The 25,116-nt window shown below is 37.3% G+C and overlaps 1 protein-coding gene across 2 annotated transcripts in view; it reads left to right on the forward strand.

Moving 5' to 3' along the window:
• LOC121629820 (astrotactin-2-like) overlaps positions 1-25,116 on the forward strand; it is a 300,171-nt gene that overhangs the window by 100,824 nt on the left and 174,231 nt on the right. The window contains exon 4 of one of the 2 annotated variants that reach the window (XM_041969617.1): positions 14,028-14,180. The exons of the other annotated variant lie outside the window; for it this stretch is intronic. Within the exon in view, the coding sequence (XP_041825551.1) occupies positions 14,028-14,180 (153 nt within the window). The remainder of the gene's footprint in view (positions 1-14,027; positions 14,181-25,116) is intronic. 2 annotated transcript variants of the gene reach the window in all.

The raw sequence follows: 25,116 nt of genomic DNA on the forward strand, positions 1-25,116 counted from the left end.
ACCAGATCTGCGGGTCCACCTCTGTCATAAGCACCGGGTCACCTGCAACAGTAAAGGTATGCCAGCGCAGGGGTACGACCATAGGCCATAGGCTTCGCAAGTGGAGTGTGGCTGTAATACTCACATGGCAGACAGAGTTTTCCTCTGCCACTACGTGTATTCAGCGTCACAACATTCCTTTACTTGGCCAGCTCTGGTCCTCGTCCTCTGGCTCGCTACACAGAAAGCAACACGAGGTGGCAATACACGCTCCTAGTTGCACGCATTTGAGACTAACATACTCTGCGTGTCAGTTGCCTAATAAAGCTCGTAGTTCCAGCTGCCTGTGGTCCCTGGTGCATGTGCCTTCTCTGTCTTTAGTTCAGTTTGTTAGCTCCCCACTTGGTGCGCCTTCTGCTCTACTTCTTTTCCTTTATATCCCAGTGTGTCTCCTATAACAACTAAAAAAAAACAAAAAAAAGACATGTAGCACACAATTAAAAGTAAGTAAATACCACACCACTCGTGCTGGATCACAATTACAATAGGCAAAAGTGTGTTTCTTTAAAAAAAAAGACAATTAAATATTAACTGTTGTAGCCAGACTGCAACACCTTTAATGAAAAGCATGCGCCCCCAGATGTTGTGTTCACATCAATTCAGATCTGAGCCAGAGCCAATAGATACCAGAGACTGCCACAGAATCATTTGATGCATGACTTTGAGGCTGCACTCTCTTCCTGAAAAGCAAACCTAACAAATCCACTCCCGCTGGTATTTAGAGCCCACAATCCCTTATTTGTTTGGCAGTTTCCAGACATGTCCTACCTTCCTTATAACTCACAAAGTTTTCCAATAGGATATCATGGAAATTGAAAAATCAGATGATTAGAATATTAACATGACCAAATGAAACTTTTCTTTTTTTTAATTCACCTCACTTTTATATTATTATATCTGTGTTTTCTGTATTCTATAATGTACAAAATAAGTGTCTTTCTCAAAATGAGTATACAGTAAATTTTCCCAGCTGTGCCACTTCAGCCATTAAAGTCATTTTGCATTTAAATGTCAAATTTATTAATGTTAATTTTGGGCAGAAAACAATGAGTTAATCAGTGATCATATTGCCTGATTGAAATCCTCTGCTCTCACTCTTACATATGTGAGAAGGTGGCTGGATCTTTTCTCAGCAGCCACCAGGCGAGAGGCAGGGTACTCCGCTCTTATTTCAGATGAATACAGACACAACAGGGCCAGCCATAAAAACTCACTGCGTCTATGCTTTTCAGGCACTAACTTATTACAGTTGCCCTTCAACAAATTCTGACAGCAGTTTTAATGACTTTTCTGGGTCTTTAGCCAGGCAGATTGAAAAGGCTCCACGTACAGAAAAATAAATATTTTTGGTCAATATGTAATTGTATGGAAATACTATGTTGCTTGCAGCATGTTAAATTAACTGGATTGTTTGTGGGTGTGATGAATGATCATGGAGTGTGATAAATTGGCACCCTATCACAACTGTATTTGCATAATGTTTTTTTCTGCTTCATTTCCGTTCCTACTTTTCTAGCAAGGTTTGGCAACGATTCCTAATATTTATTATAATTTATCTTTTATCTACAGTTTTACATAAAAAAAACACCTGATTGTGCAATCACTGCATAACACTCAGAGTTCCAATGATACACTATTAATAATCATTAGAAGATCATTAAAGTGTGACAGGTGAGCATTTCCAAACTCAGTGCTGCAGCCACAATATATTTGCAATAACTATGATAAGAAATCTCACTCCCTTGATCAGTCGTATGTTGGGTTAATCTTTTTCACATCATGTATCATTTCATGATGCTGAAACCAAAGGAGAAATATATTAACTTTTTTTACTTGCACTCTTTTTTTTTGTTTAAGCTTAAAAAGCTTCTTACTAAACACTCTTTTGTTTGAGTGTTGTATAGGGAATTGTCAGATATGTTGAACAGCTTCGGAGGTGTACAGTGTAAAGAGATGTGGTGAGTGTACAGCTCCCAGTCACTCAAACCAGACCACCTTCTCAGATGCACAATATATCTTTAAATAGTGTGTGGTTTCCAAACAGTGGGACATTTTTGTTTGCCACGTTTTGAGTAGTAAATTCAGTTAAATTTAAAACCATTTAATTTTTAAACATGAAAAGTTAAATCTCACAACATAGCCAAATCATCACATTTACATACAGAAAAAAAAATGCTTATAATTATGTAATCTCTTGGTTAAGATGCTATTACCATTCTCTCATAATTTGGAGTTACTTTTATGCCTTCTGCTCTTCTTGAGCTGGAAATTGCATGTACATTTCTTAGGCTGCTGCAGGTGGTTCCAGGTGTTTCCTGCCAGAAATAACCTTTGTGTCACTGTGGCGCTGTTACTTATTAAAAATTTACACACATAATAATTTACCTTTACTTTTTTTGAATCACAGTCTTACAAAGTGTCATGCGACATGAATTAAATATACTTATTTGTGAAGTCTTGTTCTTTCATTAATGATCAGTTTGGAGTTTTAGCCTGTCTGGAGCGACTGGAGGTCAGAGCATGGCCTACAATGTTTAGCTGGTGCGTCATGGGGAGACACATCCATATTTTATTCTGGCCCGTGGCAAGAGCCGAGCTATAGATAGAACTTTATTCTTGCTCCACTGCAAACAGCATAGGGTCTTAAAATATGCAAGTAGAGGCAACGGCTTCCAGAGAAGAAAAGAGTCTGACTAAAGATGAGACATTACATTCTCCTCAGTGGGTAGGGATGACGAGGCTTGAGAAAGTCGATGTTAGAATTTTGCAGACAAACAGAGGAGGGATTAGGAGTGGGTTACTTCCTTCTTGCTCTTCTACAGTTCTACATTTTTAGTTGTCAGTGTGGTTTCAGTGCTGGCAATAGGAGAACAAACTTTAATATGGGTTTGTGTCTACTATATTAAGGAGAAATGTATCCGTTCTTGGCAAATTCATACTATTCATCCCTTGACAAAATCTTAAGTTTATAGAATTTGCAAGAAAGACTCAAGTGGCTGTTCAAGCTGATGGTTGCTTTACTAAACAGACCTTTGGTAATATACTAAACCCCACATTACCATATCATTTGTGAGTTGCCATCAATAAAAGTATTTTTTAAACTTAGCTTTCCAATAATTTATAGTTATCAGTGAAGACTTTTTTGAACTGCTGTATTCACATGTTTTCTTTTATTTGATTTCTTTTTCTAATAAAAAAAAAGAAAAAGAAAAAAAAAACAGCAACTTAATCCATTGCCTACCCACACATTTCAGTCTTTATCCATTTCTCTTTCAGCCATTTTCCATTCATGTCTGAACTCTCCTTTGTCTCCTCTGACATCGGATCCCTTACCTTCTTTGACATGACCTCTCTGACCATTCATGTACCTGTCACAGTTTCAGAAGCACTGCTGGGATGGCTTTCCCAGGCAGCTACACTGGACTTCTACTGAAACAATGACAAATTTGATAAATCTAAAGAAGAATCAGCGCTGGGTTGAGCACCCTCTTTCTAGCATTGATCTACTTTGCACTCTTTTACTCTAATCCATGAAGAAAAGATGAGGGAAAAAAAAATCAAGATATATAGATTAATTCAAGTTTGTGTATGTATGTGTGCACATGTGTCTGTGGATGGATGCAATAAAATGAAATGTAATAATAATAATAAATTAAAGCCGCAAGCGGCATCCATCGGGTCCGAGCGGCCTGGACCCCGCCACCCGTTTCATACACCTTTTCCTAGCATGGTAGGTAACCTGGTCACATCATATTTAACATGGTAAAACACCCAGCTGAAAATCTGAAATGTTGATATACTTAGTTAGCATTTTTTGCTTGCATGCTAATTCTGCTAGCTAACATGCTATGTTGCCATGACAACAGGTGTTGTAATGCGTTAGGGACCCAACAAGTATGAATCCTGTCAAGTTTGGTGCAGATCCCATCTATTTCTGTGGAAATATGAGCAAACCGTGTTTCATGGCGAGAAGGCTTTTTCCGTCGGTTGCCACGGTTACACGCTTTCTCCTATTAGAAAGATTTGAATAGCGTTTGGTCCCCAACTTGTCATGAACGTTCCCACCAAGTTTGGAGTCGGTCGCCCGAATCCCCTCAGACTAGTTCGTTCAAATGGCAGTGAAATCCCAGATGGCGGGTACACCGTTGCCATGGCAACAGGTGTTCGATTGACTTCTTTGCTGCACTTGGGGTGGGACACGTATGAATGCTGTGAAGTTTGGTGAAGATCCCGTGTATTTCTATGGAGATATGAGCCAACCGTGTTTCATGGCGAGGAGGCTTTTTCGGTCTGTTGCCACGGTTACAGGCTTTTTCCTATTAGAAAGATTTGAATAGCGTTTGTTCCCCAACTTGTCAGGAAGGTTCCCACCAAGTTTGGAGTCAGTCGCACGAATCTCCTCAGACTAGTTCGTTCAAATGGCAGTGAAATCCAAGATGGCGGGCACGCCGTTGTCATGGCAACAGCTGTTCGATTGACTTCTTTGCTGCACTTGGGGTGTCACCAGTATGAATACTGTCAAGTTTGGTGCAGATCCCATGTATTTACATGGAGATATGAGCAAACCGTGTTTCATGGCGAGAAGGTCATTTTCCGTCGGTTGCCACGGTAACATGCTTTCTGCTATTAGAAAGATTTGAACAATTTTTGGTCCCCAACTTGTCAGGAAGCTTCCCACCAAGTTTGGAGTCAGTCGCACGAATCCCCTCAGACTAGTTCGTTCAAATACGATGTGTGTGAAGTGCAAAAAATGGCGAAAAAATGGCCGCACACGCCAAGATGGCGGGCGCCCCGTTGCCATGGCGACAGGTGTTACATTGAGTTTTTTGGTCAACACGGGGTGGTACACGTGTGTGCCGAGTTTCGTCTTCCTACGTTGAAGTAGACTTCCGGGGCCCCATTCATGTGGTGATTTTTGGTGACTCTAGGTGGCGCTGTTGAGCCAATTTTGGATTGAATAGTATGCGGACCTTATGATATCCGAGTTACGCGGGACTTGAGGTGTGTGCCAAGTTTCACAACTTTTCATGGGTGTTTAGGGGGTCAAATTTGGGGTCAAAGCGCTTAGGAGAACGAGAATAATAAACATTTCAACTACAATAGGGCCCCGCCATACTTCGTATGGCTCGGACCCTAATAATCACACACACACACACACATATATATATATATATATGAACCTTTCTTTGGGTCTCAATTTCCTTTCTTTTTGTAGATTATGCCCAAATTAAAACAGCAGGGGGTTTAGGGCTTCCAGCATTTCCCTTTGTGGCTTTATCTAAGTTGTGAATATGAATGCTGCTTGGCTGTCATGGAGGTAAGGTGGCAAAAAAGGAAGAAATGTCTATTCCTTATGTCCAGTTGTTAAGACATGCACAGGCACCATGCTGGCATTGAATTGGAAATGAACATCAAAGCTATGTTTTCATTTTGGGCAAACACTTATAATTCTATTAAGTTTACTGGAGGGTATCTTCCTACCTTGAACACATGTTTGTAATTTCTGGATGGTATCATTTTTAATGAAACCAGAAGTTTTTAGGAGTTTGATTACAAAATAAAATAAAGTAAAAAGTAACATTTTGGACTCATGGTGATAGTAAAGGTTTTTACAGTGGATGTTTGTACAAAAAAAATCAGCTGAATTTTTGAAAACTTTTATTACTTTGGTTCATGCATGTAAGAATAGTGAATCATCCAAAGGTTTTAACCTCAGTCTCCATAGATGACAAAAGTTCAGAATAGCTGCGTATGTGCAACATCTTTCAGCTTAAAATCAATACCCTCTTTCTCTAAACACGCCATGTTGTTTGAAATGTGGTGTGATGTGGAACTGCTCTACTACAGTACCATTTATGTGTGTGGATTTAGAGCACTGTAATTCATCTTCCAAGCCGCATTGCAAGCTGCATCACCACCTGCCTCAGGGCATGGGGCATGGATGAAAAGCCTGAAAGTGTTGTCTTGTGTTTTCACTGACTTTGAGTAGAAAGAAGATATCCTCTTGAGCCTAAGAGAAATAAGGGTCAAGCACTATTTATGGACAGAGAATCATGGTCAAAGGTTTCCGTTTCTGACAGGCGGTAATTCCCAAAGGCTGTATCAGCGATTTAGCGGATTCTAGTCTAGTATTGTTCATTTGGCTCTTTGGAGTATCTGGTCCTTTGCTGTAGGCCTGTTTCTTGCTGACAGAACAAATGTTGCTCTTCCTGGTGCTTGGTATCATTTTCTGTGAATGTACAGTCATCACTGTATCAGGTCTTATCATGTCCAGGCATATAAATTTTGAAACCTCTTCTTCTGCAATTCTGTTTTGGATTTGCTATGAAAAATATACATTTTTATAAAAATTATTCTTATCTACTCAATTTATCACAGTGAATTCTAATTTGGGGAAGTTGTTAAAGTTTGAAAATGATTGAGTGTACCATTTGTTTAGTCACTTTTCAATGATGAATTAAAGATGATGGGACCTTAGTGTGCTATGGTGTAGGTTGAAGCGCCACCTCTGTGGTTTTTGTCAACTTAAAATGGAATCACACAATTCAAATAAAAATTCTAAACTTCATTAACATGTCTGTTTTTTTTTTTTTATTTGTTTTTTGTTTTGTTTTCCTGTGTTCTCAAAGACTTAGCAGTCAATATTATCCATTTCTAATTTGAAACTACTAGCAGTTTCAGAACTAATTTCAAACTAATTGTTCTGTGCTGCAGGGGTTCACCATGTAGGCATCACTTTCCCTTCAGCTATTTACCTGGAACAATTCGTTGAGCTCTCATAATACATAAGTGTGTCATCTCAGATGGAGAAAAGCCATTAAGAAATGAAGTATCCAGAAATATATTTGAGCACTGAAGATGCATTCTGTATGAGCACAACTATAATAAACCATAATGATGTATTCCCATGGTAAAAAGCTGTTGTCGGTGTACAGCTTGTTAATGAAAACTTTTTTGTTATTTCTTCATACAATAGTTATGCTCTCCTGTCACTTTAGTGGACTCTTAATAAGAGCACTGAGTATATGTCCGTCAAAAAGCAAATGGCAGCGGTTTTGACTCCTGCAGATCCATAATAGTGTATTTTTCACCAATGAGATCCCAAGGGATGCTGGAGAATGAGAGTTGTGGAAGATGGATGAGAAGGGAGAAGTAGATGGATTGCATTATGTTTGAAAAGGGGACACGTCAGCAAAATCCTTATTCATACATTCACAGTATAAACATCAAATATGAAAGCCTACCCAGAATATCCTTTTTTTTTTTTTTTTTTTTTTTTTTTTTTGAGAAGATTTGAGTTAAACAATGTTTTGTTGCTAAATGAACTTGTTTTATTATTTCACAGTTTAGTGTCTGGCTTAATTTAATTGCCACTTACACACTAACAGTAGAAAAAAAACACCCTAAAAGTGAGTCAGGAAAATACTTTGTCCTTCACACAACAGTGGAAGCTTTATACTCCCTAAACATGAAGGCGCAAATAAAAGCAAGAAGTTAGACCTGTAAATAAATATATGAAAACCAACACTTGCATGTACATACACACTTTTACAACGAGCACAATACTACAGAACAAAAACAGAAAACCAAAAGGGGTTATCTTCTTGTTTTGGGCACCGTGAGAGTAAGTTGACAGAGGCAGCATGACATACACTGCTTATGAGACACTGTTTACACACACAAACCACTGATAAGGGAGTAAAGGCAGATAAGGGAGATGAAAAGGAGAAAATAAAGGCACCAGAGCATCACCTGACATTGAACTCAAAATGAGAAACCAGTGGTCTTGGGGTCTTGGGAAAAACAAATGTCAGAATAAAATGTCTTGGTAGCTGGTTTTGACAGAAGTGAGTGATCCAATGTTATAGCAAAGTCTGAAACCACAGGGAGAAAAGAATGGTGCAACAACTGACGCATTTTTTGAGTCTTGTTTTTTTTTTTTTATAACTAATGCAGGGGTTTTATTTATTTATTAAGATTAAAGATGTATTTGTGTGTAACCTTGGGAAAAATTACTTCTAAAGGGATTGTGACAACCTGTAGAGGCAAATTACATTTCTTTCGCAGAGACTATAGCTCTGGGCATAAAACAGGACAAAAATAAAGAGCTCTGAGGGGCCATTAAATATGTATACAGGCAGTTAACCTCGAGTAGGCTGTCCCAGACTCTTTTTAGTCACGCAGATCAAATTTTAAGTTTCAGCTGCCTACCACTATTGTTTGTTTGCTAAACACAGTTACCTTGATTAGCCTAATGCTAGCATCAATTCCCACAGGAAGTGGAGCTTCATTACTGTAACACTCCATTCATGCAAAAGGACAGTTTCTCCCTGAGTTAATAAAAAGAAAAAAGGTAACCTTTTTCTGTTTCTTCAATAAGTTTAATTATTTATTTTCCTGGTTGTTATTTTGGATGTAATTTTTAGCAGTGAAAAGCATGAATTAGGAAGATATAGTGGCTAAACATATTTCAATAAGTACTGTCAAACTTTGATGACATTCCATGAATTGTGTATATTGTACAAGATAACAAGTCATTGTTTTGACTTGCTTTCAAGAATTAAGTCTGAACACTGTTTGGCCTTCCTTGTCTGCACTGTCCAATTCTGCTTTTAAATAAAAAAGAAGTGTCTCCTTTGCATGCCAAATTGAAGGATGTAAAAAGTCCTCAGCGCTATTAAGAACTACTCTGTTTTCAGAAATGTTCTTTTTTAGGGGGAAACATTTTTTTTTTTTTTTTTTCAAAAAGTGATAGGAGGAAGAAAGCACTTTTAATACTGGGCAAATCCCACTGCATGGTTTTCAATTTAACTCACCATTGCTGGAGGCAGCAGCTCCAAGACATTATCTGTTTCAGTATCAAACTCTGTGTAGGACCTTAAAAATGAAATGTCATTTTCAGACAGAAACATTTTTGCTGTCTTCTATTGATGCGAAATTCAGCTGGCTTTGGCATGATGGCTCCATTAAATGCAGTTTCTTTTTCCACATGGAATATTTCTTCTTCTTTTTAGGCAAAACATTACCAAAGATAAAGGGATACAAGTTTACACAGGCATTTCTCTGGAGTCTAGTAGGGTTTTATAATGGGAGAACAAATTGATTGTGTTGTAGCTTTTGCTTAAGGTTGGAAAATATAGCAGACCGAAGCAGCAGGCATTCAGTAGCAACAGTAACTTAAAGTGATTTACATATGAATAATGTTATATAGAGATTGGGTGCTATAGGCACATTGCATTTGAGGCCACTGGCCTTTTACATTAAATAACAATAATAATATAGGGGATATTAGCAAAAGCAACAATCAAGCACAAAAATGACAATACAAAGGTTTTCATACAAAGCTATTTGGACTCAAAATTGTAAGCAGTACAGTTGTAAAATTGATTTGTAGCAGACAAGAAGCCAGTTATAATACAAAGTTTAGTTATATATATATATATATATATATATATATATATATATATATATATATATATATTTTTTTTTTTTAAGTTGACAAGCTTTGCTTAATTTCAAAAGTACCTCAGCAACCAAAGTTTGCTTTTTTTTCATTAAATTTGACAAATGTTGAACTATATGTATACTGTAATCAAATATCATGAACAAACAGATAAAGTAGGATCATGTCCTGAGTACTTACATTAAGTTTCAGCAAATGCCATGCTAAGCTTTTGTCAATATTGCAATAAAAATCAATTTCCACTGCAGTGCCTCCACAGAGTAGATGCTGGTGTTGGTTGCTCAGTGTATACTATTGGTCCAGTACCCTGTGTATGCTTGACTTGTGTTTAGCATTTTGGCTGCGCTGTATTGGCAGGTGTCTTAATCAACACTGCATAGAAAAACAAAGTTTAAATTGAAAATTGTGAACTGTAAAACCGTGAACTAAAGGATTCCACAGGTCAAACCGGTCATTTCTTTTCAGCAAGGAGTAAGAGTTGGACATTCCTTAAACCATGATTTGGCATTTGTAGTTTTTGAGCAAACCTCCGGCAAACCACAAATCAGACATTAGGGTGATAAACTATCATGCGAATCATGCGATTTACATCTGTTCCAGATGTAAATCCTCAACTGATGACCTGGAACCCCTGGACCAAAGCTGAACCTGATTTTTTTTACATCCATGAAGATGTCTGCTTAGGCATGAGAAGCTGATCCAGAAAATGGTCGTGCAGAGTCCATCTTTGCACACGCTTAATCTCCGTTTTTGTTATGTTATTTTTCTTTTATAACTGTTTAGTTTATGTTTTCCTTTTTTTATATATTTTTGTAACTGGTTAAATCGAGCCTGTGCACTACAGTGCCATTTTACTGAATTTTCCCATTTTCGGCTCATCAAAGCTGGACTTTTTTGATCTTTTGCTCCTGTCAGGCTTCCTCTGTTCACCGCAGTTGTTCACCAGAAACAAAGTGGGTTGACTCGGTCCAAACAGAACTGAACAAGTACTACCAGTCTCCCCTCTACTCGACAGCTAAGAAGCAGGATTGGTTGTCTTACAGAATCAGTTATAGTGAAATAATTTTCTTTTCCAGTTAGGTTTCCGTCTTAAACAGATGATATCATTTAGCTCCATAGGAATCAGAAATCCCTTCAGCCTCCCTTTTAAACATTAGTTTAATTAACAACATAGGTTAATTAACTTTTGTTTTCATTTTTGATTCATTGCCTTACCATAAGAGCCTTGCTTGAACATCACAGTTACATTTACTATGTTTGTTTAATTTATGTTTCCCATTTATCCCTTGTAAATATTCCTTCGATATTATGCAGTTTAGACTAGTTAATTAACATTCATGTTCATTTAACTTATCGTTAGCATCTTGAGATTGATTTGATTAAGTTGAATTAATTAATTTAATTAATTAATCAAAAACTTTAATGTTTTTCCATGCTTCCATTAAAAGAAAAAGCTTTATATTGATTATTAAAATTAATATTTTATCTAACCGTTATTAATGTTTAACAATGCTAGATCACTAAATGTGTAATAGTCTTGCAGTTTTCACTGAAAGATAAACTGATGTCTCATGTTACTAACACCAAAATAAATGGAAAGAGTATTTTGGAAATGCTATCCCAGGGGTGCCCAAGTCCGGTCCTCGAGGTCTACCATCCTGCAAGGTCTGTTGGAGAAGGGTTGCAGGATGGTAGACCTCGAGGACCGGACTTGGACACCACTGTGCTTTCCTATGATTACCGCTTACAGTGTTTGGAATAATTGAAAGTTTCAAGAAGAGTTGCAAACACAGTACAGTTAAATATTTTTTTTTGGAATATATTAAAACATCAAAGGTAATGTTTCTTAATATAAGCTGAATATCTTAATGAATACTAAAGCAATTACTTGTTAAAACACAAGAATTATAAAAAATAAATAACTAAATAAAGTATGTATATTAATAAATTCTAACAGGCTTTTTTTGATCGCGTGTGGTCTACAGGGAGAAGTTCTGGTTTCCAGTCTAACTGCTGCAGGAGTAAAGGACATGCAATAGTTCCTTCACAATTTGGATACAGCTGTCTGTCTAATTTGTTATCTCATAATAATGATTAATACAATTATAAGAGTCAAACACAACCACTCTCAACTTGTGTAATAGGAATGGGCCCATACCGATACTAGCATAGGAAATACTTGCCAATCCTACCAAAAGTAAGTCTGTCGAAAACCATTAAGTACCATGGAAACGGAATCATAATTCTTTGTTTCCTGCCTAACACAACCACACAGACACAGGAACTTTTGCAGTCAGGCGTAAAGGCAGCTGCACTGTTGTGCATTAATGGTATTATAGCGATCCAACAGTAATGTTCTTGCTAATTTTGCATGTTAAAATGTTCTATTGGTTTGGGAGACTTTAATTCTGAGTGTGTGTACATAAAGGAGAGGAGCTTCTCCTAATGAGAAACCTCCCGACTTACAAGTCCTTCCAAATAGCAAACCATCTGTTGAACAGCCAGTACAAAACCCGCTCAGGGTAATCCGAAGTTCACATGTCAAAAACAACCCAAGTGGCAATCTTGTGTCCACTGACACAACTGCACAAGGAATACTCTAACAAACACTCAGCAAACAGCTCACAAGGCAAACCTTGCCCTACTGACACAGCTGCTCAAGAATGATGACTGATCCTCCGATTAAAAGGCGATGCGTCCTTCATGATTGCCAGCTGGAGGAGTGCGGGATCACTAGCGACCAATCCACAAGGCGAAGGGGAGGAACTAATCCTGATGCAGCGCTGGCACAGCACCCTTTTTCATATCCTGTTGTAGACTGACAGGCCGGGGACCAATCCATAAAGGCCAGGGGCCGTAACACATGTTAGTACCCCTCACTGGCAGCAGATTGTCTAAAAATGATGCAAATGTGGGGGACCTCACAGTCTCCTCTTGTGGTGGGTCTAGTGGTCTTTCAGTGAGCGATTTTAGTTTGACATATTCTGTCCTTGGTGGTTTGACTGCAGTTATGCCCATTAACAGTTTCTGAAGCAATAGTCAATATGAAAGAAAGTCATGGAACATTATGTCTACACCGACAGTCAAAGATGGTCTCATTTGTTTAAAATTCTGCAGTTTGAATTAGACTGTTTTTGATATTCATTGTGTGTCTTTTGATGGTAAAAGGCAAATCTAGAATGTCATCAAGGTATTTAAATCTGACTAATTCTAGCACCTCACCTTTTAGAAATACATTTGAAATAGAACTTTTTGCCGGTCGTTTACCAAACACCATGCTTACTGTTATTTTAGTGTTTAATAGTAGACAAGATTTACTGACACGGTCTTGGATTTCAGACATCTGATGTGAAAATGTTTGCGGCTTCTTGAGGATTTTTTAGCAGGTGTAAAAATGACGGCATTATCAGCATACATCTGGAGAGGAATGCCAAAGCAAAAATTAAGATGAGATTAAGCAAATATTTATTTGAACAAATATAATTGCATAGATGATATATGTAGTGAATATAACTGTAATGGATTGGTTATTATTTTCATTTCAAGATCAGTGTATTTAATTTTTTCCACCCCCGTTCTTCTCATCCTCCTTTTCTTCTGTATGCTCATTGGCATGCATGGTGAGCATCCACTGGGAGCAACACATCACCATTATTCACGGACAGAGTACACCTCAGAGCCAGACTGACAGATCAAAAGATGATGATGATAGGTTGGGGGTATTGGTGGTTGGTGTGATGAATGGCCCCCGTCATTTGGAGATGGCTACACTGCTGGAAGTTTTGTGACAGATCTGTTTTCAGTTTTTCATGGAGTTGTCCAACCCTGTGCATTCAGTGCACGTGACTTGTGAATATGAGTCTTGCATAAATTAAAAGTCTAAGTTCAATCTGAGATACACTGCCTTTGCTTATTTGGATGAAAATATATCTTGCTGATATCTATGTTTCAACCATTTTTTTGTGTCAGATGAAACAGAGGGAGAATATTCTCCACCTATGATTAATCTTTTTGCTGACATAAATGGCCCAGAACATATGGTTAGAATAATTCTCTGTCCTTTCTTTTGTAATATCCTATCTTTAAGGAAAGTGAAGCAAACCCTGCTCACTGTGCCTCCCTTTTTTCCCCACAGCTAGTTGTTTTGGAGTCATTCATCAGGAAGAGTGAGACTGAACAATCAGGGGGAAGCGTTGGCAGGATCCCTGTAGAGATGAGGCAATATTGAATTGATGGTATCATTTAAAGGGCAGAAAAAATAGAATAGAAAAAGGAAGACAGGGCTTTTTTCCATGTCTAAATGGAACAGCCTAGCGGCTCATGGTGCATTTCATGCTTTAATCTCTTATCCCTCCTAAAGAGGAAATAGATAAAAACAGACTATTTTTGGTTATACTTTATTGCACTTTAAATCTGTGTATGGATTTTTACAGTATCTTGAGTGTTTGTCAGACTTTGCCAGTATTTTATTTTATTTTTTTTTTACTTCAAGCCTTTTGACATGGGTGTCATGTCTTCCTTATAGCTATTGACCCAAACACCGACTCAGTAGAAGATTTGATGCAAAGGTTCCAGGACAGCTTCCGTGTCCCCAACACGCCAACAGATATGTCCCACTACCAGCATGCAGTGCACAGCTCATCAACAGGCCGCCGGAGAGTCCCCAGCCACACCAGAGGTAGGGCAAAACATCATTCAAGTTTGCTGTTCAGTTGGAACAAGATTACAATCCATGCAAGCAAGTAGATATCAAATATTTGCACATTTATTTTCATTTTGCATCATATACTAAACAATGTGTCCAAATGTGTCATTTGATACAAATTTTACTATTCTGGCATGTGGTACATTTATCTTTTTGTTTGTAATGTGCTTATTTAGTCATTATTCCAATGAAAAATATATTGTGCCAAACAAAGGGAAAGAATTGTCATATGCAGTTTTCTCAGTAGAGAAATTGTCAGTATTCTACTAGTGATATCGTGCATCTTATTTATTTACAGTTACCTTCGCTGTAATTAAGCAGTAATTAGTCTTAATCTGTACTTTGTTTGATTAAAAAGTAAAAACTTTTCCAGCCACAAATTTATCGCTTGCAATTGGTGGAAGAAGAAAACTGAATTTTTCACATTGATGCTGTACATTAATTATCACACCACCAATCACATTTTCTATTTTACTCTCTGCCCCCTGTAGACTTGCAAATTTGTTGTGAAAACAATATTTCAAGCTTAATTTTTATAAGTATTTTTAGCATTGATGTTACCTTTTCAGGGCTTAAAATATTCTGGATTGCCAGTGTGCAGAGCTTTGTAGCTTAAAAAAAAAAAAAAAAAAGGAAAAGTATGTTGGCACATATTGAAAGAAGGGAGGGGAAAAAAAGAGATAAGACAACAGTCAAGATAAGACTTTTTTACTGGCTGTAGAGAGCCCATTGTAGAGGTTGAATGTAGGATGGATACCGAATTAAGGCTCATTTATGCTTGACACAGTTTCATTTGTCCCCTGCATTGGTTACACGCATAACTTGGTCCGTTTTCACAAAGCTTAGCTATCTGTCGCTTGACACAGAAAATGGAGCAATACCACCAGAAATGGTGGGTGGAATGCCGAGCAGAATAGCTGACGTGCAACCAGCAGAAGAAACAAACCAGAGAAGAAGAGGATCGGGAAGAACAAAAAGCAAAAGAAGAACGAAGAAGAGGACAACTGTAAAAATTCTGGATGCGTATAAAAAGCGTCTTTGTGAGTGTTTAGGGTGTGTTGGGCAGTTAAAAACAACTTTATAATGGTGCATTATTAAAAGAACCTGTCTGAAACTGATGTTGGATGGAAGGCCTGAACTCAATGCCGGCCACTACTGGAGGAATTGACTTCACAACCAGCGTTACAGTAATTTAGCTGATGCTTTCACCCAAAGCGACTTAAAATGGTTAAGCAGTGGCAAAACTCCCTGGTCTCCGACATGGGAGATTGATACTCTGCCAACTGAGCTAATCAGCCTCAACTAACAAGTATGAAGACACCAAACTTTGACGTAGTATGTCTTTCAGAGCAATAATGCCCCTATATTCACCCTAAAAATAATAGATAAATACAGTAAACACACTGTTTAAATAAATTGATAAATTTTATTGAAAATATATCAAAAGAATAATTAATTTTAACAAGAATTTAAGCATTCCTTGGTGTCATAACACATGGAGGGGTCTCTGTGCAACTGTAATTTATTAAATTGTTGGGTAGTCACTCTGCTTTCTGTTTCATTAAATATAATTTGGGAGCAGTTTCACCCTTGTGCAAAATGAGCTCAGTGCAATTTTGAAATGTGACTCCAGCGACACAAGCAATAAATACACCTCATTACCTGGCAAAATTATTTAAATCAGACATGTAAAAAATACAGTCTGTGGCATTGGTCACGCCACTATGACCAGAGAGATAAATATTAAAATGAGACATTAACCATGATGAGTTTACACAGCCATTGACAGAATAACCTCACCAGCTCTTGTTACCTGTCATTGTAGGATGCAAAATTAACATATAGAAATTTGCATATTACACAATACCGACTTACATGTGAATTTTAAATGTCCCTCTCGCCCTGTGGTTGAGAGCGTTTACTTACTTGGTGTCAATTTAGTAAAGGAAGCATCTGCTATTTAATCCATGCAGTGTCAAAACTGTGAAGGGCGTGACAGAGAGATGTCCTCTCAGAGGTCAGTGGTAAAGAGTCTCTCAGAAAGTGTATAATTAAAAGGTGAAAAGGTGCCAAGTGTTGGCCAGTACTACAAACATGATAATGGGACCAACACTTTATATGATGAGTAAACTCAGTAGAAGTGAGGTTAAAGGGGAAAGTTAATTGGTCAGAACCCAAAGGTCAGTGCTGCATAAGGGGAATTAATGCATGCAAATTCCCTGAAAAGTGCACCAGACAGAGGCCAGGCAGAAAGCTGATTGTGATCAGGCAGGTGCTTTTCATCTTTTATTGCTAAACCTTTAATTTATCCAGTTTTTACAGTTTGTTTGCATTGTCCCTTATCTCTTTCCTTTATTAGCATAGCTGTTGGATGTAAGTTTGTAAGAAGATGTATCTGGGGTTGTGATCTGAACGGTGGCAGTTTTTTTTTTCCTTTATTGTTACCAATGACTATTACTGACAGTGTAACATGAGTGCAAGCGAGTATTACAGAAGTACTCCACTGTAATGTTGTCATGCAGATCTCATTATGTGACAGACCGGTAGGGCATAAGACATTATCAGTGCACTTTAAAAGTGAAAGGTAATTAGGATATTTTAGATTAGTTAAAAGAAAAAATATATATTTAAAACGAAAGGAAAGCACAGAATTAATTTTGCAATATATATTGACTGAGCTGCTTTAATCATTTAATTCATCAGCGAGTGAAGTGGTATCAGCGAGTACTTGTCAGCCAGGAGAGATCATGTGTGTTTCCTGGTCTTAAATTTTAAAGCTTTCAAAGGCTTTCAAAATTTAATGTCAGTTTTTAGTTTATACTGTGAGATCATCTTTTTCTTCCAATATAGTTGGAACCCTGTGCCCAATTTCACTTTGGCTTAGAAAAAAAAAAAAGAATCATGCAGCTTTACAGTTTTTTGGACAATGTTGTAATAAGAAGAGCAGTTTTTTTCTTCTATGTTGATAAGATGTGACACCAAGATCAAAGAGTTAACACACAAGCATTCACAATATTAGCAACTGACTGGTCTGCACAAGAGGAAAGTGTCTGAGTGGGAGGAAAAACAGTAGGAGCTGTAAGACTATGGTGCGTGGGGCATCAACATCCAACAGCACACACAGCAATTTTCTGAAAATGTTCTTTTTTTACCACTTGATGCCTGCAAGATGCAGCACAAAGGATGCCATTAATGTCCAGAAACTGAGCCAGAGGTCTGTTGGGATTGTAGATTCTCCTTCTATCTATATAGAGGTGAAATAAGAGCAAAATAAGTACAAATAAAAGAAAATTGTTAAATAAAAGTAGTACTTGGTTTCAAGGTTAAACCAAATTATGTTAACTACAACAATGAATAGTTAATTTGATTGAGTGTTTTATAGCGACAACTACAACTGTATAACAGTCACCTGCAAACCACAGCAGCAGTTCTGTTCGTTCAGCAAAATTCTGCAGCTGTTATATACTCTTCTTCTCATGTCCCCACGCCTGCATATGGGAAAATTTGCTTTCTGGTAACATTCTTACTTCCGTCTCAGCATATATTGCCCCAGTTTTTGTAGCACCATCTTATATCTGGACTCTCAGAAATTGTTGACTCATGCATAAATTTCATTGTTATGCAGTTATCACCATCACTTTCCACTCTGCAGCCTTCCCCATTTAGATTAGAGGCCAATCTCACAACAGCAAGAACAATAATAATCATAATAATTATGATGTAAGATGTGCCACTGTAATTTCACTTGGTGTTATGATGATGGAAAAAAAAATATGAGCAACAAAAAAAGTTTTGAAGTAAACACATCATTTGATATCAGAATTCATGCTTCCTGAAGCACTTGTTTCTTTGCTATTACAGTTTCTAGCTTTGCCTGCAGAGTTTGCAGTGGACATAATTCTTGTTTGTGTTTTTAAAGGAGAAAAGAAAACTTTTGTGTTTGCAGCAGGCTTGATGGCTTTCCATTATTTTCCTTTATTCATACACTTTTAGAATCTACGATCATAGTGTCACATGTTTTACTGAAGCCTGGCAAATGTTCTGCTGTTGTTTCAGCATGGATGGTAAATGGCTTGGTACATTACCACAACTTTGCTGTAGTAACACATTCCTACTAGCTGCTGGTAAAAACAAGGTGGCATGATATCAAGACGATAGTTGCATTAACGACATACAGTATTTAAAAATGAGAAAATATTTTAATCTCACTAAATACTTTTTAGCCTGTTATCTTGAGTATGAGGGCTTCTGCAGATGGTGCCTTTCTTTATGTTCACTTTTGTAGGTTTGACTTGAGACCACCTTTAGAGTACACATCTAGAACTACTGATTTCTAGTGGTAACAATGCAAAGCACAGTGGCTGTTAGTGGCCTAAATTCTTCCAGACATAAGTGGATCCAGTGGCCTCAGGTGTAGCAATGACTGCACTACGGGTAACAACTTCAAAATTGTGTACATGTTTGCTGTCTTCTTTTATGTGACTTTTAAAGGGTTGCTTATCCCAAAAAGTGTTCTAGCACCTATTAATAAATATTGGTACTGCACTTTCAAAGGTCCCAAATTATACATTTTTTCAACAATTTCATATGGGTGTCAGAGGTCCAAAAACATTGTTTTCAAACTGCATTGCCCCAAATTCAGCCTTGGTCCTTAATTTCAGCCATTCCAAATGTGGCTCTAGCGATCTCTAATGAGAATGGGCTGTTTCTGTGTCTGAACCTTTAAATTTTTATGAGTGGTGCTTGTCCTTGTCCCTCTCTGGGAGAGGATTTGGCTTTCGCTGGCACCTGCTCTCTGATTTTAGAGGGCAGGCTCAGCTAGCCGGGGGACAGGTCAATGACAGCATCCACTACTGGGGGTAGTGGTTATTTCCCATACAGCATCTTAATTGTCTCACTGGTATCTGCTTCTGTATTGAAGAATATAGAAAAATCCTTATTTTACAACGGATACTTAGTTCTTAATTTGAAAAAAGTTGTAAAAAAATTCTGTAAACTGACAGAGTATTGATATTTTTCCTGCCTTAGTAAGTTGGTGCGCTGTGGTGTTAGGAAAGAGGTTGGTTTTATTGGGCATGTATGGGTAGTACAGCACTGCAGTGATGTGCATAGATAAATCCTTTCATTTGTTCTACTGTTACTGCCTTGATATATCCTATGAACTTTGGAGCTAATGATCTGGAATTGAAGTGCTGTGAGCTACTGGCGTCTGTTACCCCTTCCCTCCAAGGCAAGTGTGGTGGGTGTTAAAAGGTATTTTTCAAGCCTCAGTCAAACATTGAGTTTGTAAAAGATATATAATGCTAAACATGCAAATGTACTAGATTTGTGTGTATGTGGATGTTGTACATATAGAGAGGTAGCAACAGTATTTTGGTGAACTCTATCAAAACTGTAAAACCAGGGCAGCTAAACGCACAGCAAATGTTCACTGCTTTTCTGTAGACATTCTTTCATTTATTTTGTGCAAATTACTTTGCATTTTGTCTAAATGCAATGTTGGTTTTATCCTTAAAAAAACATGCTCCTCTTATTTGCATGCACTTCTGTGCATTCTAATCCCCGCAGTGGTGTTAATACGTTTCCATGTGCTGGCTAGAAGCTGTGGTAGTTTTTTGATGTGTCACAACAAGTACTTTGGCTCATTATGACAAGGATAACCTTATGGTTATTATCTTGGTTTTCTCCTGTTTAATTGATGCTTTGAAGTAGCACATGAAAGTAGTCGTCTGTGCTGTCGTGTGTATGTGTGTCTTAGTATTTCAGGGAGGAAGCAAGGGAGTGAGGGAAAAGAGGGGTGGGAAGGTGGGTTGGTGTTCCATAGTTCATTCTGTGCTCAGCTCCACTTTCCGCCGTCTTCAATCTTCGCTGCAGACCAAACACAGTGATTACAGCTGTTGGTCTGCAGCCCTGGGGCATCTCTACAGTACAGCACACCATAGAGCTGATATACTGCCAAGCTGGAACAGTGTTTGTGTTTCTTGTGGGCAAGATCCAGAGAGACTAAGATAAAATTACTAATGTCTGATCATGCATTTGTCGGTTAACCTTCCTCGTGTTTGTTTTTCGTTGTTCTTTTTGTGATATCATGGATAATGCTGTTTTCTTTGTCTGTTACTAAAAATAAAAATCTGTGTCATTTTTGTTAATTTTTTAAAGGACATTATCAAATAGTTTTACCGTATATTTTTGTCTCTTCCTATAATGCTTCCAAAATTGCTGATTACCACAGTTTACTGATTAGCAATTCATGTACATTTACTGTACATGAACCGAAGTATGATATTGACTAAAATTAAGGTTGTGCCATTATACCAGTTTGTCTAGTTTTATGGTGTGTTTAAGGTGTAAACCTGCCAAAGACTTTTACAATCAGATGTTTGAATGCAAAGGGAATGTGTTACATCATCACTTAGTCACACGACTGCTGTAGTCCAGGTGTTTTCAACACCTAAATGCACCTGCTAATTTATGTTGAGGATGCTCAACTCAGTACTGCAAAAGTGGGCTCAGCTCACATCTTTAAAAATCACACCGTAACATCTCAGATGGCGGCTCTGAAACTGACAGAAACAATTAGCAGATAAAAAGAAAAGGGGATTATTGATTTACCAAGCTACAGCTGGCAGCCCATTTCTAATCCCATGCTGTACTAACTTACACTTTTTGGTCAAAAATGCAAAAATAGTAATAATTAGTGCAAGAAGTTGTGCCTGTGTGAAAGTGTAATCCAACACACCCTGCAGTGTTCGGTGTTGCCGTAAAACTTACAGGCTTTTCCCCTGGGAGGTAGTTGTAGTTACTAACTCCAGTTCTGTGGGTACTTTGTAACTATCAAAGCTCTGAGGGAAAAAATAAATAAATAAAAAAATAAATATTCATATATTATGAAATAAGAAAATTTATAATTGTCCTTTGGTAAGAGGGGTTTAAAAAACAAACAGACAAACAAAAAAAATAAATAAATAAAAAACATAGGGTTAATTTTTTTGGTAGAGCATGAAGGATCCCAGTTTCAGCTGCACCCATCAGGATGTCTTCATCCACTGATGTCTGTTCTCATTGTTCCTTCATCACTGTTTACACCAACTCAACTGCCAGATGATCCAATTAACTGCTTAAAGAGGGTGTGAGTGACAAACTGTTACAAATGCCTTGTTTACATTGAGGCCATACTTGCGTATGAAATTACCCTTTAAGTGACAAATTAAGACTTTGCAATTACTGATTTAATTTCCTTTCAATTTGTGTTTCAAAAGGATCTCAACATTATTTTAATTTAACAAATTCTTTTTTTTTTCTTTTTTTTTTTGCATTTTAGTAATGTGTTTGAGTTACTTTTACTCTTGATTTGCATTGTTTGAATATAAAGGTGTGAGTGATAATCAGGTCCCTGTAGATTACATTCTGAGTGACACTTACCTAGTGAGTGGAGACACCATGCTTTATTTAAATATATGAATATATAAAACTGAAACGCAATAACATTAATAAGAATATGAATAACATAGGCTCTGAGGATAAAGGAGGGAAACAGACTGTTTCCTTCCTTACAAGTACTCTCTACAAAATAATACAAAATGGCCAAGTAACCACTCAGCAGAAAGAGAAGTTTTGCTTTTACCAAAATTAAAGTATGCACTTCAAAATAAATTGTGCATAACATATATAACATAGAAACTGCCTAATTTTATTTACGTTATTAAATGTCTTAAATATATAATTATATTTATCTGTTGTAGACATTTCTAGTCAGTTACCATTATGGCAATATTACGATATGACTACCAATTAGTAGCTTATCATTACATTTGTTTCCCTCTCATTGCTTAGGTTCCCCTTACTACCCTGTAACTTCAGTTCTAGTCTGTTGTTACCATGATGTACCCAATGTTAGTACCAGGATATAACCTAGTTTTTATTTTTGTCATTACAGCGTACAATATTTACTTCTGTATTACCAACATGGTACCACACTATCACCATCTGTATCACAGCACTGTAATGCAAAGTGCAATTGAAAATGTAATTTGAATTCAGAGAACTAACCTTTCATTCTTGCGTCTTCAAAAAAGCAGGATCATACTAAAACTTTTCATTCAATCTAGTTTTAGATAGTGGAGAAGGCATTTCTGCTCTATGTCGCTCAGCATTCTCTATACAAATACCAATCTCCTGTCTTCTGGTTTTGTAACAATGTCTTTATTCTTCACTAGTTGAAACGCTGCAATTTCCTCATTCTTTGTTAAATTGGTAAAGTGAGGTTGTGGTTGCAGCATCTTATGTTTAATGTCCTGCTCCACCATTCTACAAAATGTGTTTATCAAAGCATTTCTCATGTTTGAACTAAATGTTTTTTTTTGCAATGATGAAATTGAATCTGTTGGAAACCCCTGAAAAGCACCAAAAATACATTTATCCCACTATTAGGTGGAAAAGACAACCCTTTATAGAGGAGACAGAGCTGGTCATCTGATACTTCCTTAGAGGAGATATTAATTACCGTGTCCTTGATTTGCAGGCCCCATGTTTGACATTGCATTTAGTTTGCCTCTTGCCAGCCTGGCTCGTGAAGCTTGAAATTACACTGTGAATGTAAAGTATATATTTTAAATACCTATTGGTGGATAACTACAAATTATTTCCCATTAGATATTTCAGGACTTGTAAAAACATGAAACGCATCGCGTTTGGATGTAATACGTTTTATTGTAAGAACATGAAACACAAAGTATCCAGATGTTGTTGCTACCTAGAAATATTGGAGCAAAATACAGTTTATGGTGATTATTTTCATCAAGCAGGAACATTTCGGTTCATTCGTCAATGATTAATTGTTTTACTCTGATTTATTGTTGTACACACACGAATGTGGAACAATTATGAGCAACACAGTACGTCACCTGCCTGCGCGCAGTGAGACGGTGTGTGTGTGTGTATGGGTGTCTGCGTCGCTTTGGGTAAAATGTATACCAATGGTTATGCCTATGGCTGAGTCATCTTAAGAAAACTAAAATTAAAATTATAAAGTCTGTGTACTGCTGGGAGAATTAGGTTGCCGACACAAAGATGCAGTCCTGCCTGGTTTAAGGGTGAAACTATGTCTAGTCTATGTATCTGTGGCAAGTGGAAGGTGCCACAGTGTCTTCCAAGCTTCACCGTTGTCCAATCTCTCCCTGTCTCAGCCTAGTAGGAAGTACAGCTCAATCCCATTTGGTAAATAAGATATTTGTCTGACCACAGTATGCACATTTTCCTCATACAAAGACAAATTCAGTTTTTATTCCACATTTCCAACGCAAAACATATCACATTATAACGTAATAAGTTTCACATTTTTAAAATAAAACATATGTTATAACGTGATAAGGTTTTATTTTTTTTTTCCTTTTTTTGTGTGACAGGTCTACGCTCCCATACTGTATGTAATTCAAACAGCCCTACTTCAACAAAACATAGCATCCCTTAAAATAATAATAATAATAATTGCAACTTGACTCACCTTTCCAACCCTCAGATACTGAAATTCCATTAGTTTGATCTGCTGCTTGCTTGCTAGCTCCAAATTGACAAATGTGCTCTTGAGCCAAGTGAGACACAATAAAATAAAATATAGAGATAAGTGTAGCCAACAAATACTGAACCAACTGAAGTACAAGAGCCAAGTGGTTCCTTGTTAAGCCCCCCACCTTCCCAAGTACTTCTGCTCTCCTTTAACAGGTAGCTGCTCATAAATTGAAGTTGTAAAATGTGTCAGTGTGTGCTTATACCATGATGCTTTCTGTAATAACTTTTCAGCATGCCATGGTTGTTTATGTGTAATAGAGTTGTTGGAGTGTGTGTGTGTGTGTGTGTGTGTGTGTGTGTGTGTGTGTGTGTGTGTGTGTGTGTGTGTGTGTGAGGTAGACCAGTATTGATTCTTATTTATTTATTTTTTTTTATTATTATTATATTTTTTGATAAGCAAACAGCTGTGAAATGAATTACACAAACATACAAAAACATCCACACCACCATTATATACCAGTGTGCTTTCTTTAACAACATGATTTAAAATTACACAGCATGGGACTCAAACAAAATAGAAAATAAATAACAGCGTCTACCTCCTGGATTCCCTTCAATCCCTCTGATTTCCTGATTTACAGCACTGAATCTCTTTGTCTGCTGCAGCTCGCCTCAGGCTTCCTACCTGATCCTGACCCCAAACAGTCTGGGTTTCTGCTTGTTTTAAAGTCTCACACTTGCATCATTCTGGTTGACAATTTCCTTCATTAATCGTGATATATTATTACAACATAGAAGCATGGAAACCCCATGTTTACATCTTGTACCTGTACTTTTTAGTCTTTTTTTTTTTCATTCTTTATTTATTTCTTTATTTTATTATTTATTTCTTTATTTTGCAAATAAAACCCAGTGAATGTGACTTCTCAAATTTGCTCTAGCTACCTCTCAGACGTTGTCTTCTGCATTATCAATGACAAATTTGCTTGCATTCACTTCTGTACGAATGTAGATGCCAGGTCATATTGAGTTTGAGTTGGAAATATTTAGCTTGCCAGTGTCAGAAAGCCTTAGCTGAATACAGATGTGCCTTAATGTGATTAACAGTTGTTGAGCCATGTGGGGACTGCTGTTGCTGTCAGCTTAATTTACTCACAAACACATTGCCATAGACATGCATTTCAGGCACACATCGTAAGTATCCACTTATTGAAATATACATTGCACACTTCTACAGTTCACTACATGCAAACTGACATTTAAGTGTAGCAGCTTTAAGTCAAAGTAATTTGTCCTGCTCTGGAAGTCACATCTGCATGCAGATGTACTTATGAAGCGAAAGACAGTATAAACAAATATAACAACTTGTCAACATTCATATAGGCAGTTTCTTGAATTTAGC

This window comes from Melanotaenia boesemani, chromosome 19, assembly GCF_017639745.1.
Source record: "Melanotaenia boesemani isolate fMelBoe1 chromosome 19, fMelBoe1.pri, whole genome shotgun sequence".
NCBI classification, from domain to species: domain Eukaryota; kingdom Metazoa; phylum Chordata; class Actinopteri; order Atheriniformes; family Melanotaeniidae; genus Melanotaenia; species Melanotaenia boesemani.